We start from the raw sequence: 16,822 nt of genomic DNA on the forward strand, positions 1-16,822 counted from the left end.
GTTGTTCTTGATGTCGTTGTCGTTGGTTAGGACAGAGAGAAATGGTGAGAGGAGGGGAAAACAGAGGGGGGGAGAGAAAGATAGACACATCTTCAGTGACTCCCCTGCAGTAAGAAAGGCTTTGATCCCAAGTTGGTGAGTTTTGTTTTGTTTCCTGGCCCCAGGATGCCTTGAACTTAGACCAGAGTTGTGTCTGTTAATTTACCTCATTTTTGTCATGCCTTGCCTACTAGTTGTAAAATGTATTGTGTGAGTTTGAAGCCCCATTTCTGTGTAGTATGTAGATGAGCTCTTTTTGCTGCTGGTTCGCCCTTTCTGTGCTCTCCACTGAACATGTTTTCTGTAGCCCTATTTGAACAGTTGGTATTGTTCCTGGCAAACAAGAGGCAGCTGATCAGTATTAAGAGGTAGGGTGAATGATCGTGCTACATTAAAAAAAAAAAAAGGGAGTCGGTGGTAGCACAGTGAGTTAAGCACACATGGCACAAAGCACAAGGACCAGTGTAAAGATCCAGGTTCAAGCCCCCAGCTCCCCATCTGCAGGGGAGTCACTTCACAGGTGATGAAGCAGGTCTGCAAGTGTCTATCTTTCTCTCCCTCTCTCTGTCTTACCCTCCTCTCTCCATTTCTCTCTGTCCTATCCAACAACGGCAGCATCAATAACAACAGCAACAAAACAACAAGGGCAACAAAAGGTAATAAATAAATATTTTTTTAAAAAGTGAATGAGAAAATGGGCTTAACAAAGGGCAAAGAGTTCATCAATAGCAGAGGTAAGATCACAATTTAGTTCTTGCTTATTTATTTACTTATTTGTTTGCTTGTTTATGATAGAGATAGAGAAGAGGAGTGCAAAACGTCATAGCAACTGTCTTCCTTCGACACCGTAGGGGCTGGGTTCTAACCTGGGTTCCACACACAGAGAGCGGGGATGATTCTACAGTTAACAGTTAGGGTCCACAAAGAACTATCAAGTCTGAACTGTCAATAGTGCCATAACTGCAATAATCTTCTAAGAGAATTAAAAATGCTTGCTCTCCATTTGTACTTATCTCTTGGTTCCAAACTTTTTATCCGATGAACTTGACAGACACTGCTCAACTCTTTGTGACTTAGCTTCTCCTTTGATAAAAAAAAAAATAATGACAGAGTCTTACATCACATAGTTAAGTGAATTTATGCAGAAGAAGTTCTTAAAATAGTGACAGTCAAGTAGAAGTTCTTGATAAACGTTGCTTATTGTCGAAGAAGGTTGTGGATTAAATAAGCAGTATTGTCATAAACACACACCTCTATCAGAAGTGCTCACATCTTTCTTGTCTACTGTTTATAGACACTTTGGAGTAGACAGGTCAACAGTTGAGAGCTAGATTTTTACATCTTAAATAGTCAACATTTGACAGGTAGACTTGACATTTTAGTTGGTTTAATGGATATCAGCTTCCTTTCCTAGGGCAGGTTGCTTTGGTGTGAGTATCTGAGTAGCTGTGGAAGGAACCTTTCAGCAGTGGGTTCATATAGTCACTCTTATGTTAGTTATACAGCATTACTGTCTTCCCCTGGATCCACCTTCACTGTTTTCTACTTCAGGTGAAGATACTAGTGTGTGAAAATGAAGCACCAGGCAATCATGGTTTACAGTTTAATGCTATTTCTGGTCACAGAATGTTCTAATTACAGACCCAGGACCCACAGAAAAGTAAGTTTGACCTACTCTTATACATTTTCATAAGAAACACATCACTTCTTCCAGATGATTAGGTTTATAATAAGCAATGAGCCATTTTAAGAAAAATGTTAATCACTATAATTTTACTTTACTAATGACAGTTTTCTACAAGGAACAAAGAAAATAAGAGGTAGATGGAGCTTGCCACTGTACAGCTGCGAGGTGTGAAGGGTACAACAGTGAAGCCAAAATACAGCTGCAGATGACATGTGCGGTCTCCATTTTAGGTATATTCCAAGGGGCCCATGACTTACTACTTTTTGTCTGTGCCTGACAGATACCTTTAGCTGCATGATTAGTCAAGAACTTGTTCTTATTTATATCTTAATGCTTTTCAGCCACCAAGTTGCAGCTGCTACCATGATGCCAACCTAATGTCGCTGGGCAGACGAACTCACCAATGTGTCCAGGAACACCCCCCCCCCCAGAGCCCTACCCCAATAGGGAAAGAGAGAGGCAGGCTGTGAGTATGGATCGACCTGCCAACACTCATGTCCAGCAGAGAAACAATTACAGAAGCCAGACCTTCCACCTTCTGCACCCCATAATGATCCTTGGTCTATACTCACAGGGATAAAGAATAGGAAAGCTTTCAAGGGAGGGGATGGGACACAGAACTCTGGTGTTGGGGATTGTGCCCCTCTTATCCTACAATATTTTCAGTCATTATTAAATCAATAAAATTAAAAAAAAATTGCATATCACAGAGAATATAGAGAAGTGGCAGTTGTGGGGGAGGGAAGAAGTGCTAGTCTAACAATCCAACAATTTAAGGTCAGACCTTAACTTTGCTTCTTGTTGGTTGAATGAGTTTAACTTTTCTGGGTTCTTAATTTGCTTATCTGTCACATGGAGAGTGATTTTTTTTCCTTTTAGATTATCTTTGTAGTCTTTTGTAGCTGAAAATAACTAATGATTTTATTATTGCAATATAAAAGTTGTAACTAGTGTTTTCACACTTCTGTCTCTCTAGTGATCGATGACATCTTATTAATTAACTCCACTTCGTCATTACAGTTAACACATTAGAAAACATTTTAGTGCTATGTACAGCTCAGTGATCTTTGTGTCCTCCCTTAGACTTTTTAAAAGATGTACCCAACTCATTAAGTTGGCTTTCAGAACCCGAGAAGCTACTGTGACGTTTCTTTTTAAAAAAATTTTATCAGTGATTTAATATTGATTTGCAAAATTATAGGTCAGCAGGGGTATAACTCCACAATGTTCCCACCACTAGAATATCTGCATTTCTAATCCCTGCACTGCAAGCCACTGCAGTTCTCCTAAGGTTGCAGACATGGGTTAACCAACATTTCTGCGACTATCTGTCTACATTTGTACATAATTGCCCCCTTTTTCTGCTAGGTCTAGTTCTTTATTCCCCTCCAAGCCACTCATAACCCTATTACTATATCCAAATATCCCTCTGTTTTTCCTCCTCTCTCTCCAGATCAGGATGGAGCTGGAGTTCAGAGCCCTCTTATCTTCTTCCTCTTATCACTTCTTTCCCACTAGGAGTATGGATCAAAATTGTTGTTGGAACATAATGGACCCCTTTGTGGGCTCCTATAGTGCCTTGTCGTCAATGTGGATCAACAGTGGTAGTAGGGACTGTTCCATTCTCCAAAGAGAGGTTGGACAACATAATCTATAACCTGAGGAAGACGGGTCCAGAAATTAGTGCAGCCTGGAATGTTCCTCGCCATGACCACAGAATGCGAGCTCAGACCTACAGGGATGCAGAGGTTACACAGGCTCCTGTGCTGAATATGGGATTCATATCAAATAGATGGGTTTACAGTTAACAATATTTATATACATATCCCATATTTGCGAGCTACTCTCTTCCCTGTTTCAGCTTTCCAGTTTTTTTTTTTTCCAACTATGACACCATCTCTCCAGGTAATACCTTGGGTCCCCCTGCATATTAGATGTCAGGATCAGGCAAAAACTAGTAAGATCATGGGCCCTTTAGAATATACATAAAATAGTCCTACTAGCTTTTTCCAAAATGGAGATCTCCAAGTTTTCATCTGCAAAATTCTTGCTTTTAGGTTCATGATTAGTCAACAATTTGTTCTGCTTTATATGTTAACTCTTTTTCAGCTACCAGGTTCCAGATGCTACCATAATGCTAACCTGACTTCCCTGGGCAGATGACCCCACCAATGTGTCTCCAAGGACTACTTCCCCAGAGCCCTGCACCACTAGGGAAATAGAGAGACAGGCTGGGAGTATGGATCAACCTGTTAATGCCCATGTTCAGTGGGGAAACAATTACAGAAGCCAGACCTTCTACCTTCTGCACCCCACAATGACCCTGGGACCATACTCCCAGAGGGATAAAGAATAAAAAAACTTTCAAGGGATGGGATGGGATATGGATTTCTGGTGGTGAGAACTGTGTGGAAATGTACCCCTCATCCTATGGTCTTGTCAATATTTTTGTTTTATAAATAAAAATTTAAAAAAATGTTGGGGTAAAGAAGGAAGAACTTCTGTAATTGCTTCTTCACTGGACATGAGCATTGTCAGGTTGATCCATACCCCCACCCTGTATCTCTTTCTCTAGTGGGGTAGATTTCTGGAGATGCAAGGTTCCAGCACACATTGGTGTTACTGTGAAGTTTCTAGGCCTCAAGGAAGGACCAAGTTCACTATATACGTTAACATCTATGTTCCTTTCAACTATTTCCTGTGACACCAGTATGTGAACCACCTGCATATTTCTTCCTACTCTTACTCTACTCCAGAACACATCTTTTTCATATCCACATGTAAGACTCTATATTGAGCTGAGATAGAGGAGAGTCCCATAGTCAGATAAAAATTTTGGAAATTTGTGTTTTACAGCATGAAGATAAATTTTACCAACCTGAAGGGAAACCTAAGACTGAACGAATACAAGGTAAGTTCTTAGAGAATAGTCTTCTTTCATGCAGAGGTAAGGCAGGGCAAAGAAACGGAACTGATATTTCAAACCTGCTCCCAGACTACAAGCTTTCAAATAAAAGAATTTCCTCTAAGTGGGTAGGTTTTCTTCTAACTATGCCATTATCCACATCCAGTAAGCTGTCAAATATTCACAAATTCTAGAACAGCAGACTGAAATTGAGTGGCAGAAGAGGGAAAATGACTGAATTAATCTTTTTTTTTCATTCAGAGATATTTGGGAGAGGATTAAAGCTATGTAACATTTTGCTGCTAAGAGGTCTGCTGAAACTATAAGATCAGTATTGTGTTGGTGAGACTAGTCACTTACCAGAAATAAAAGATATAGTCTGGAGTGTGACTGGTAGTAAAACAGTGAAATTAGGAACCACTGAGATAGCTGGGTAGGGCACTGGGTAGGGCACCTGCCTCACCATGGAAGTAACACAAGTTTAAGGTCTCTGTAAAAATATGGGAATGCTACAATAGCTGTGTTGTGATGTTGATCCCTCTTTCCCTGTTGCTATTTTTCTGTCTGCCTCTAGCTGAGAAAGTTGGCCGAGAGAGGTGAAACTGTGAATGAATGAGTCCCTGTAGATGACAAAAATAGTGAAATCAAGTGGTTCTTATTACAATAGTAAGAATAACTGTATTAGGCACAATCATAGTCAAGAATTCTTCACAAGTAGAACCTGAACTGGAATTTGGTGTATTGCAACAAAACAAAAGACTCTGGGGTGGATGGTGGTGGGGAGAATACAGGTCCAAAAAGGATGACAGAGGACCTAGTGGGTGTTGTATTGTTATATGGAAAACTGGGAAATGTTATCTATGTACAAACTATTGTATTTACTGTCGAATGTAAAGCTTTAATTCCCCAATAAAAAAAAAAGAAAAAAAAGAATTCTTTTGGTGGAAAATACATCTTTAAATATATGTGGAGATGAGAAAGAAAAGAGAAGTGTAACTGACTTATTTATTATTTATTTTAAAATTAAAAAAAAATTATTTACTTATTATTGGATAGAGACAGAGAGAACTTGAGAGGGGTGGGGAGGTAGAGAGGGAGAGAGCTAGCTGTATCACTTGTGAAGCTTTCCTCCTGCAGGTGGGAACCAGAAACTTGAACCTGGGTCCTTGAATACTGTAGTGTGTTCCCTTAACCAGGTGCACCACCGCCTGGTGCCCCGACACTTTGCTGGGCTAGCATGAGGGTGTTTCTTCCTGGGCACGTGCTCTCTGAGTTGGAGAGAACTTGACTGGAGCCAACCTGGGCTGCTGCTTACTCAGTGACACGGGAGAGAGACCAGGAACTCATGATGGAGCAGGAACGCAATTTGTCTTTATTGATCAGAGACAACACTTTTATCTATTAGAACTGGAAGTGGCAAGCCAGAAAAGGAAATGGCTAGGAAAGGGGGTGGAGAAAAGAAAAGAGCGGCTAAGGTAGAAACTCCCTTAGTAACTGTTGCGAAGGTTTTAACTTAGTAACTGTTGTGAAGGTTTTAATTAATACCCTGCAGGCAGGGCAGGTCTCAAGGTAGAAATAAGATAGATAAAAGGAATGGGTGGGGAATCTTTCAGGCAAAACAATGATTATGTAAATAGACCATAGTGTCAGCAGTGGAGCAGAGGGGGGGGGGGATGGCTGGCTTAAGGCCCAACACACTTATTATTTATGACCAGCTGATGTATGTGCTGCACAAGATGCTTGTTTTATTCAGTGTTTGTCCAAACACTCTCTGGATAATGGAATTGAGAAGCACTTTCAGCTTAAACAACTTTCCAAGTTGATACAAGTGGATAGATGTCACAGAAAGATGTAAGCCTACAGCATTCCTTTTTCTGTAAATGGAGTCATCTACCAGGCTGTTCAAGTCACAAATATGGCATGTCTTGACTCACAGCCAACTGGTCCCCCAACCCTGCTTAACATCTCAGTAGCTCTTAGCATCACTTTTTTTTTTTTTTTTCATTCCTCTACTGCAATCATAAAGCTATGCTTTCTGGGAATATTCCCTATTCGAGTCAATCCATGTTACTCATGGGCTAAATTAGATGGTCACTAGTGTTTTCTTTTTTTTTTTTTGAAGGTTTTTAATTCTCTTTATTGGATAGAGACAGCCAGAAATTGAGAGGGAAAGGGGGAGAGAGAGAAAGAGAGAGACAGAGAGAGACACCTGCAGTCCTGCTTCACCACTCGCGAAGCTTTCCCCATGAGGTGGGTAGTGTTTTCTTTTTTTTGTTGATGATTTTGCTACTTATAATGACCTCCAGGCCCAACACTCAAGAGGCATCAGACTTGACCATTGCTTTGCCTCTCGTCCTTATCTTCTGCCTTTCTCTACTTTCTTGGAGGCACCGAGTTTGCCCTTCTGAGTAAACATTCCCCTCTTCCTGGCATATGTTGTCCAATCTGCTTAAACATCAATTCCCTGATCTGCCAGCCTGGAAGGTCTTAGTCGTTGCTGAGGAGCTAGTTCAGTGTTACCTCTTCTGGAAAGAAATCCCCACCTCCTTAGAATTAGAGACCTTTAGCTAGATGTCATAGTGTGGGAATATTAATGACATTCTTTCTTTCTTTTTAGAGAAATGTCATGGAGCCTGCATTGCATCTTCCAATTGTAGCCTTTCCTGTGCTCGGCACTTTCATGGAAAAATAGAATTTACCTGTGATCAAAATAAATGGAAAAAATCCACAGAAACATGTACAAGCCTTTCTGTGGAAACACTCTTTAAGGTAATACATTTGCATGTAACTGACTCCTAGAGTCAAATCCCCCACCTGGTGGTAAAAGTGCTTTTAGCATTTTCTATTCATCATGACAGTATGTCTAAGATTTAGACTTAAGAAAATTGACAGAATTAGATTTTTTCCCCTTTCTTCTGCACCTCAATTCTCAAGAATCGTCTTCTCCCTACTCTATATCTTGCTCTCAAAAATTTATCTAAAAGGATGTGGGTGCCATTAACACAATTGTAAATGCTTAGAGGTTGAAGGTCATCTGTAGGGAGTCGGGCGGTAGCTCAGTGGGTTAAGTGCACATGGCGCAAAGGGCAAGGATCCACGGAAGGATCCCGGTTCGAGCCCCCAGCTCAGTGAAGTAGGTCTGCAAGTGTCTATTTTTCTCTCCCCCTCTCTGTCTTCCCCTCCTCTCTCCATTTCTCTCTGTCCTATCCAACAACGATGACATCAATAACAACAACAAGGGCAACAAAAGGGAATAAACAAATAAAAAGGTTCTCTGTAAAGATGAACTTGTATGTGTCTTACGGTAACCAATTAATCAACAAGATGTGTCTAGAGCAACATCCAATATGATATCTTTTTCCAAAGCTTTCAGTACTTGACAAGAGATGTGATCCAGAGGCAACAGAAATAAAAAGACAAAATCTTATTGTCTATGCTTTTACTTAGCTATCATTCCTTCTACCATAGTGCTAGCCCCATGGAAGCATCTAAATAACATCTTCATTATTAGCACTTTTAGCAGAGGTCTTATAAAGGGTTTTCTCATGTAACATCTGTCACTTAACACCGATAATTAGATAGATATCCTAGCAACTATAGTGACATTCAGAACTGAATTTAATCAAGGAATTTATTTCCTCAATTTTTTTTTGAGAGTAAAGTTCTAAAGCCCTCTACATTAACAGACAGGAAATGAACCAATAACATCTAACTACTGAATGCTAAATTTTTGAAATTATAGCTCTGCTTTAAATCTTTTAAACTCTCACAACAACAACAACAATAACAACAAAATCTATCCTTCTGAAATTCCATGGAGTTCTGCTTTCAAAATGTTTAAAAATAGCTGGACAATTTCTGTTTCTAGAATGTCTCCACATTTCTGGAGAAACTGACTTGTCAAAATATTTGAGTTAAAAATTATGGCCATAAAAACAAATTCGAATGTGGTCAAGTGCATATATTACCATGTGCAAGGGTTCAAGCCCCTGGTCCCCACCTGCATTGGGGAAGCTTCATGAATGGCTGCAAGTTCTCTCGTTCTCTCTCTCTCTCTCTCTGTCCTCCCTTTATTTATTTCTCTGTTCTTATCTGATAAACAAATAAAAAAATGTTTAAAGGTTAGTATCCTATTTCTGGGAACTTCAGTGTTACCTTCTGCCTGTTTTTTTTTTTTGTCTCATCTTACCTTCTCCCTGCATTTTAGCACCCAAACCACCTTTTTAGGACTACTTGACTTTTCTGTTTGTTTTCCCCAATATGGGTAGTTTGTGCCTCTAGCTACTAGCTCAGTTTTTCATATTTATTTGACATATGTTACCTGCTAAGAATTTTTGACTGAAACAATGTTTTTTTTTCTTTTTTTCCAAACACAAACAGGATTCAGATATTTCATCACGTGTTTCTGCAGCGGCAGCAGCTTCCATACCCCTACACATTCTTGACCTGCGAGCTCCAGAGACCAGCGTCAATGTAGTTGAGGGACTTCGCAAGAACTGTCCGCATGATTACTCCTGCATAGTTAACGTGGTGCAATCATCAGAGGTCACGTCTGGAAATATTGCGTTTATAGTGCAGCTACTAAGGAATATTTCTGAAGGCTTATCAGATAATGTTACCCAAGAGAAGATGAAGGTACTCATTTCAATTTCCTTAGTAGGGTAGGGGCGGGGCAGTAGCACAGCAGGTTAAGCGCATGTGGCGCGAAGTGCAGGGACTGGCGCAAGAATCCTGGTTCGAGTCTCCGGCTACCCAGCAAGAGGTGAAGCAGGTCTGCAGGTGTCTATCTTTCTCTCCCCCCTCTCTGTCTTCTCTTCCTCTCTCAATTTCTCTGTCTTATCCAGCAACAGAAAAATGAGATAAATAAATAAATAAAAGGCCACAGGAGCAGTGGATTCATACTACTGGCACCGAGCCCCAGAGATAACGCTAGAGGCAAAAAAAAAAAGTAGGGTTCTTTTCATTCAAAATCTTGCATTTTACCAATTTCAAACATACTTTTCTAGACAAAGAGTTCATAATATCAACAGTCATACTACTAACCAAAAACATTTAATATCATTTTTTCATATTTATTTGTTAAAGTTTATGAAAATGTTATGGAATTAAATTTTTATGCAGATTTAATATTTTTAAGAAAATGCCATACAGTTGATGGTTGTAAGACTCTATCTAAAGTTTCCAAAATTTCATTCTGTAGAACATAACCATACTGATAAAGGATAACTTTTTTTTAAAATCTTCCCCTCCTCTAATTTCTCTCTTTCCTATCCAATAAAATGGTAAAAATGACCACCGGGAGCAGTGGATTTATAGTGCTGGCACCAAGCTCCAGCGATAACCTCACCTCTTGTGATGTGACCCCCCTGCAGGTGGGGAGCCAGGGGCTCAAACAGGGATCCTTACACAGGTCCTTGTGCTTCTCACCAAGTGTAATTAACCCACTGCAATACTGCCTGGCCCCCCTTTTCCCATTTTGTTGCCCTTGTTGTGCTAAAAGGTTAACTTTTTAAAATTTCCACTCAATCATTTTAAAGAGAGGCCTGCAGAAAGAAACATAAGGGAGAGAGAAGGGAGAAGGGAGATGGAGGGAGAGTGAGATGAAGAAGCAGAGTGCTGCTGGTGATACTGAGGATTGAACCTGGGACCTCTGGACCTCAGGCTTGTAAATCTTTAACATAACCTTATGGTATGCTATGTTCTTGGCCCATTTGCCAACATTTTTAATTGGTTTTGTTTTTAAAGGTAGATTCAGGAACTCTAGGTTAAGCAAAGTTAAGCAGAGTTCCTTATGACAAGACATCTTAGAGGTTTTTCCTTTTAAGTGATTTATTAAATTATGAGATAACAAGGGTATAAGTCCACACTGTTACCACCACCAGAGTTCTGGGTCACCATCCCCTCCATTGGCAACTGCAGTAGTTCTCCCAAGGTCACAGATACAGACTGATTATTATTTTTATAACTGTCTATATTTAAATAAAATATACTTGCCCATTTTTCTCTGGTCCTACCTTCTCTTCCTTTCTAAGTCACACCTACCCCTATTGCTACTTCTGAATGTGCTTCCTTTCTCCCCCAACCCTTTTCTCTTTGGGTCTTGATGAAATTGGAGTTCAGAGCCCTCTGGTCATCTTTTCCAAACATCTTTCCTCTGGATATATGAGTATGAGATTCTAATGAACAATTAATTTGAAGAGAAATATGGTAGATCAGATTCTATGATGTGATCTTTACAAGAGTTCAGGTTTTGGAAATCAACTTTGTATACTCATGTGTGAGTCTCTACTATACTATCAACTGTTCTTTATTTCAGAGCTATAGCAAAATGGCCAACCATATTCTCGACCCAGCAGCTATCTCAAACTGGGCTTTCATCCCTGACAAAAACGCCAGCTCTGATTTGTTGCACTCTGTGAATCTGTTTGCTAGACAACTCCACCTGGATAAAGAACCTGAGAGCTTTGTGGATGAACCCTTCATTCAGACCAAAGGGTTTCACCTCGACCACAATACCTCTGAAAAAATGTTCAATTTTTCCATGAATGTGAACAATACCCAAAAGGGTATCTTAGGAACAATAGAAATTCCCAGGCAAGAGCTCTGGAAGCTGTCATCAAACACAACCCGAGGTATCAGCATAGCATTTCCCACCTTAGGGAAGGTTCTGAAAGAGGTTCACCTGCAAAATACGAGCCTTCCTAAGTCGGTAAACGGCCTGATCCTCTCAGTGATTTTGCCAGAAAGATTGCAGCAAGTCTTACTCACCTTTGAGAAGATCAATAAATCCCAGAATGTGAGGGCACTTTGTGTCGGCTGGCACTCCAAGAAGAGGAAATGGGAAGAGAATTCATGTAAAACAATGATGGACCACCGGGACAAGGTGAAATGCCAGTGTAACTACACAAGCGCACTCATGTCTTTCTCCATCTTGATGTCTCCCAAATCAATAAATAACAAGATCCTGGACTACATCACCTGCATCGGGCTAAGCATTTCCATCCTTAGCTTGCTTTTTTGCCTGATTATTGAAGCCATAGTGTGGTCCCGGGTGGTTGTCACAGAGATATCATACATGCGTCATGTGTGTATTGTGAACATAGCCGTGTCGCTCCTGATTGCTAATGTGTTGTTCATCGTAGCTTCTATTTTTAAGAAAAAGGTTCAGGACAACTGGTGTGTTGCAGTCACATTTTTCACCCACTTCTTCTACCTCTCATTATTTTTCTGGATGTTCTTCAAAGCGCTCCTCATCATCTATGGAATACTGGTCATTTTTCGTAGGATGGTGAAGTCCCACATGATGGCTATTGGCTTTGCCACTGGCTACGGATGCCCACTGGTCATTGCTGTTACCACAATTGCTGTCACAGTCCCAGGAAGAGGCTATGTGAGAACCGATGCTTGTTGGCTTCAGTGGCACAATACCAAAGCCCTTCTAGCATTTGCTGTCCCAGCCCTGGTGATTGTAGCTGTGAATCTTTTTGTGGTTTTGGTTGTGGCTTTCAACACTCAGAGACCCTCTATTGGCAGTTCCAAGTCTCAGGATGTGACCATAATTATGAGGATCAGCAAGAATGTTGCCATCCTTACCCCACTGCTGGGACTGACTTGGGGGTTTGGAATAGTCACACTCATGGAAAACATACCCTTATCATGCCATATAATCTTTGCCCTGCTCAATGCTTTCCAGGTAAGTTCCAAGGGCAAATTATTATTATTATTTTAATTTATTTAAAAAATGAGACATTAACAAAACCATAGGATAAGAGAGGTACATCTCCACACAATTCCCACCACCAGAACTCCGTATTCCATCCCCTCCCCTGATAGCTTTCCTTTTCTTTATACCCCTGGGAGTATGGACCCAAAGTCATTGTGGGCCTGTATTCTCCCCCACACTCATCCCAGAGTCTTTTATTTTGGTGCAATATGCCAATTCCAGTTCAGGTTCTACTTGTGTTTTCTTTTCTGATCTTGTTTTTCAATTTATGCTTGAGAGTGAGATCATCCCATATTCATCCTTCTGTTTCTGACTTATTTCACTTAACATGAATTTTTCAAGGTGCATCCAAGATCAGCTGAAAGTGGTGAAGTCACCATTTTTTATAGCTGAGTAGTATTCCATTGTATATATACCACAACTTGCTCAGCCACTCATCTGTTGTTGGACATCTGGGTTGCTTCTAGGTTTTAGCTACTACAAATTGTGCTGCTAAGAACATATGTGTACACAGATATTTTGGGATGGATGTGCTGGTTTCCTTAGGATATATCCCCAGGGAGGAATTGCAGGATCATAGGGTAGGTACATTTCTAGCCTTCTGAGAGTTCTCCACAGAGGTTGGACCATTTGACATTCCCACTAGCAGTGCAGGAGGTTCCTTTGGCCCCATAACCTCTGCAACATTTGCTGCTGTTACCTTTTCTGATGTATGACATTCTTACAGGAGTGAAGTGGCATCTCATTGTTGTCTTTATTTGCATTTCTCTAATAGTCAAAGACTGGAGCATTTTTTCATGTGTTTCTTGGCCTTTTGGATCTCTTCTGTGGTGAATATTCTGTCCATGTCCTCTCCCTATTTTTGGATGGGGTTATTTGTTTTCTTGTTGCTGAGTTTGGCAAGCTCTTTATATATTCTGGTTATCAGCCTCTTGTCTAATGTATGGCATGTAAAGGTCTTCTCCCATTCTGTGAGGGGTCTCTTGGTTTGGGTAGTGGTTTCTTTTGCTGTGCAGAACCTTTGTAATTTAATGTAGTCCATAGGTTTTGTTTGGTTTAGTCTACTCTATAATTGGATTAGTTTCATTGAAGATGTCTTTAAATTTATGCGGAAAAGAGTGCTGACAATATTTTCCTCTAAGTATCTGATAGTTTGTGGTCTAACATCCAAGTTCTTGATCCACTTGGAATTTACTTTTGTATTTGGTGAAATATAGTGGCTCAGTTTCATTATTATGTATGTTTCAACCCATTTTTTCCAACACCATTTGCTGAAGAGACTCTGCTTGCCCCATTTAGTAGTCTGGGCACCTTTGTCAAAGATTAGATGTCCATAGGTGTGGGGGCTTACTTCTGGGCTCTCAATTCTATTCCACTGGTTAGTGTGTCTATTCATGTTCCAGTACCAAGCAGTTTTGATGACAATGGCCCTATAATACAATTTGAGATCTGGGAGTGTGGTGCCTCCAGTTCTGCTATTTCTTCTCAAGATTGTTTTGGCAATTGTAGGTCTTTTCTGATTTCAGATAAACATTTGTAGCATTTGTTCTATTCTCCTAAAAATGTGTTTGGGATCTTGATGAGGATGTGTTCAATTTGTATATAGCTCTGGGTAGTATATTCATTTTGATGATGTTAATTCTTCCAACACATGGACATGGAATATCTTTCCACTTCTTTGTGTCTTTTTCTATTGCTTTGAGTAGTGACTCATAACTTTTACTATACAAGTCTTTCACTTCTTTTTAATTTTTTTTTCATTATTTTTATTTATTTATTGGTTAGAGACAGCCATAAATCAAGAGAGAGGGGGGGATAGAGAGGGAGAGAGACAGAGAGACACCTGCAACACTGGTTCACCACTTGTGACACTTTCCCCCTGCAGGTGGGGACCGGGGACTTGAACCTGGGTCCTTGCACATGTCTTTTACTTCTTCAGTTAGGTTTTTTCTTAGATATTTTATTGTTTTTGTTGCTATAGTAAAAGGTATTGATTTCTGGATTTCAACTTCTTCTAACTTAGTGTTTGCATAGAGGAATGCCAATGACTTGTGAATGTTAATTTTGTAGCCTGACAACTTACTCTATTGCCTGATGATTTCCAAAAGTTCCTTACTGGATTCTTTAGATTTTTTCTATGTATACTGTCATATCATCCGCAAACAGAGAGAGTTTGACTTCTTCTCTTGCAATGTGTATGTCTTTAATTCCTTGCTCCTGCATGATTGCTATGGCAAGAACTTCCAACACTATGTTGAATTGTAATGGAGATACTGGGCATCCCTGTCTAGTACCTGATCTGAGGGGAAATGCTTCCAGTTTTTCACCATTGAGTATGATGTTGGCTGTAGGTTTGCTGTATATAGACTCCACTATCTTCAGGAATTTTCCATCTATTCTAATTTTTTGTAGTCTTCTGATCATAAAGAGATGTTGTATTTTGTCAAAGGTTTTCTCTGCATCTATTGATATGGCCATGTGGTTTTTGGTCTTGCTTTCATTGATGTGGTGGATCACATTGATTGATTTATGTATATTAACCCAACCTTGCATCCCTGGGATAAACCACACCTAGTCATGATGAACAATTTTCTTAATATACTACTGTATCTGGTTGGCTAGAATTTTGTTCAATATTTTTGTATCTATGTTCATCAGAGATATTGGTCTGTAGTTTTCTTTTTTGGTTGTGTCCCTGTCTGCTTTTGGTACCAAACTGATATTGACTTCATAGAAGCTGGAAGGGAGTATTCCAGTGTCTTCAATATTCTGGAAGACTTTTAAAAGTAGAGGTTCTTTGAAGGTTTTGTAGAATTCATATGTAAAACCATCTGGTCCAGGACATTTATTTTTGGGAATTTTTTGATAACTGTTTCAATTTCATTAGCTGTGATAGGCCTGTTCATGTTATCTAGTTCCTCTTTATATAATTTTGGAAGTTTGCAGATATCTAGGAAATTATCTGTTTCTTCCAGGTTCTCTAGCTTGGTGGCATATAGTTGTACATAGAAGCTTCACATGACATGTTGAATTTCTGCAGTGTCTGTTGTGATATCTCCTCTTTCATTTATGATCTGATTTATTTGGGTTTTCTCCCTTCTTTTTTTTTTTTTTTTACTTGTGAGTCTGGCTAAAGGTATTGATTTTGTTCAGTCTTTCGAAGAACCAACATTTACTTTTGTTGATCTTTTGTATGGTTTTCTTATTTTCAATTTTATTGATTTCTGCCCTAACTTGGGTGATTTCTCTCCTTCTGGTTACTTTAGGGTTACTTTGTTCTTCTTCCAGGTCTTTAAGATGTGAAATCAGGCTGTTTATTTGTGCTTTTTCTTGTTTCCTAATGTGTGCTTATATGGCTATGAACGTCCCTCTCAGTACTGCCTTAGGTGTGTCCCAAATATTTTGACATCTTGTGTCTTCATTTTCATTTAACTCTCAAAACATTTTGATATATGCCTTTATTTTCTCTTTGACCCAGTAGTTATTAAGTGGCATATTGTTGAGCTTCCACATGTTGGGACTATTACTAATCTTTTGTTGATTGTTAGGTGTTAGTTTAATTCCACTGTGGTTTGAGAAGATGCTTGGGATGATTTCAATGCTCTTGAATTTGTTGATGCTGTCTTTGTGGCCTAACATGTGGTCTATCCTTGAGAATGACCCATGTGGACTTGAGTAAAATGTATATTCCAGTTTCTTGGGATGAATGACTCTAAAAATGTCCAATAGTTCTAGTTTGTCTATCTTCTCATTTAGCTCCCTCATGTTTTTATTGACTTTATGCCTGGATGGTCTGTCAAGTTGAGAGAGTGGGGTGTTGAAGTCCCCTACTATTACTATGTTGTTGTTAATATATTGCTGTAGCTCTTTCAATAGATGTTTGATGTATTTAGATGGCTTCTCATTGGTTGCATAGATGTTAATAATTGTTAAGTCCTCTTGATTGACTGAGTCTCTGAGCATTAATTAGTGTCCATCCTTATCTTTTAAATTTTATTTATTTTAAAGTTTATTGTGTCAGATATGAGAATAGCAGTTCCTGCCCTTTTTTTGTGTGCCATTGGCCTGTATGGTAGTTTTCTGTCCTTTCATTTTTCCTCTGTGTTTATCTTGTTGATTAGGTGGGTTTCCTCTAGATAGCATATTGTTGGGTTGTGTTTTCTGATCCATCTTCCTACTCTATGCCTTTTAATAGGTGAATTCAGGCCATTTACATTTACTGATATCAAAGACTGAAGATATTTTAACGCATTCTTGTAGAGTTTTAGAGTGTTCTGATAGATGGCCTATTTATGGTGATCTGACTGTTTATAGGAGACCTTTCGGAACTTCTTTCAGGGTAGTTTTGGTGATAGTTGATTCAACAGTTGCTTGTCTGAGAAGGTTTTTATTCCTCCATCTTGTCTGAATGACTGACTAGCAGGATGTGGTAGTCTTGGTTAAAAGCTTTTCTCATTGAGCACTTGAT

General features: G+C 39.5%; 1 protein-coding gene across 3 annotated transcripts in view; it reads left to right on the forward strand.

Moving 5' to 3' along the window:
* The first annotated feature begins 1,569 nt into the window (after positions 1-1,569).
* ADGRF4 (adhesion G protein-coupled receptor F4) overlaps positions 1,570-16,822 on the forward strand; it is a 41,805-nt gene continuing 26,552 nt past the window's right edge. For all 3 annotated transcript variants that reach the window (XM_060188730.1, XM_060188729.1, XM_007517848.2), the window contains exons 1-5: positions 1,570-1,699; positions 4,583-4,637; positions 7,249-7,400; positions 9,012-9,266; positions 10,948-12,324. In XM_060188730.1, coding sequence (XP_060044713.1) covers positions 1,613-1,699; positions 4,583-4,637; positions 7,249-7,400; positions 9,012-9,266; positions 10,948-12,324 — 1,926 coding nt within the window. In that variant the 5' untranslated portion in view covers positions 1,570-1,612. The remainder of the gene's footprint in view (positions 1,700-4,582; positions 4,638-7,248; positions 7,401-9,011; positions 9,267-10,947; positions 12,325-16,822) is intronic.

Source organism: Erinaceus europaeus, chromosome 4 (assembly GCF_950295315.1).
Source record: "Erinaceus europaeus chromosome 4, mEriEur2.1, whole genome shotgun sequence".
Taxonomy (NCBI): Eukaryota; Metazoa; Chordata; class Mammalia; order Eulipotyphla; family Erinaceidae; genus Erinaceus; species Erinaceus europaeus.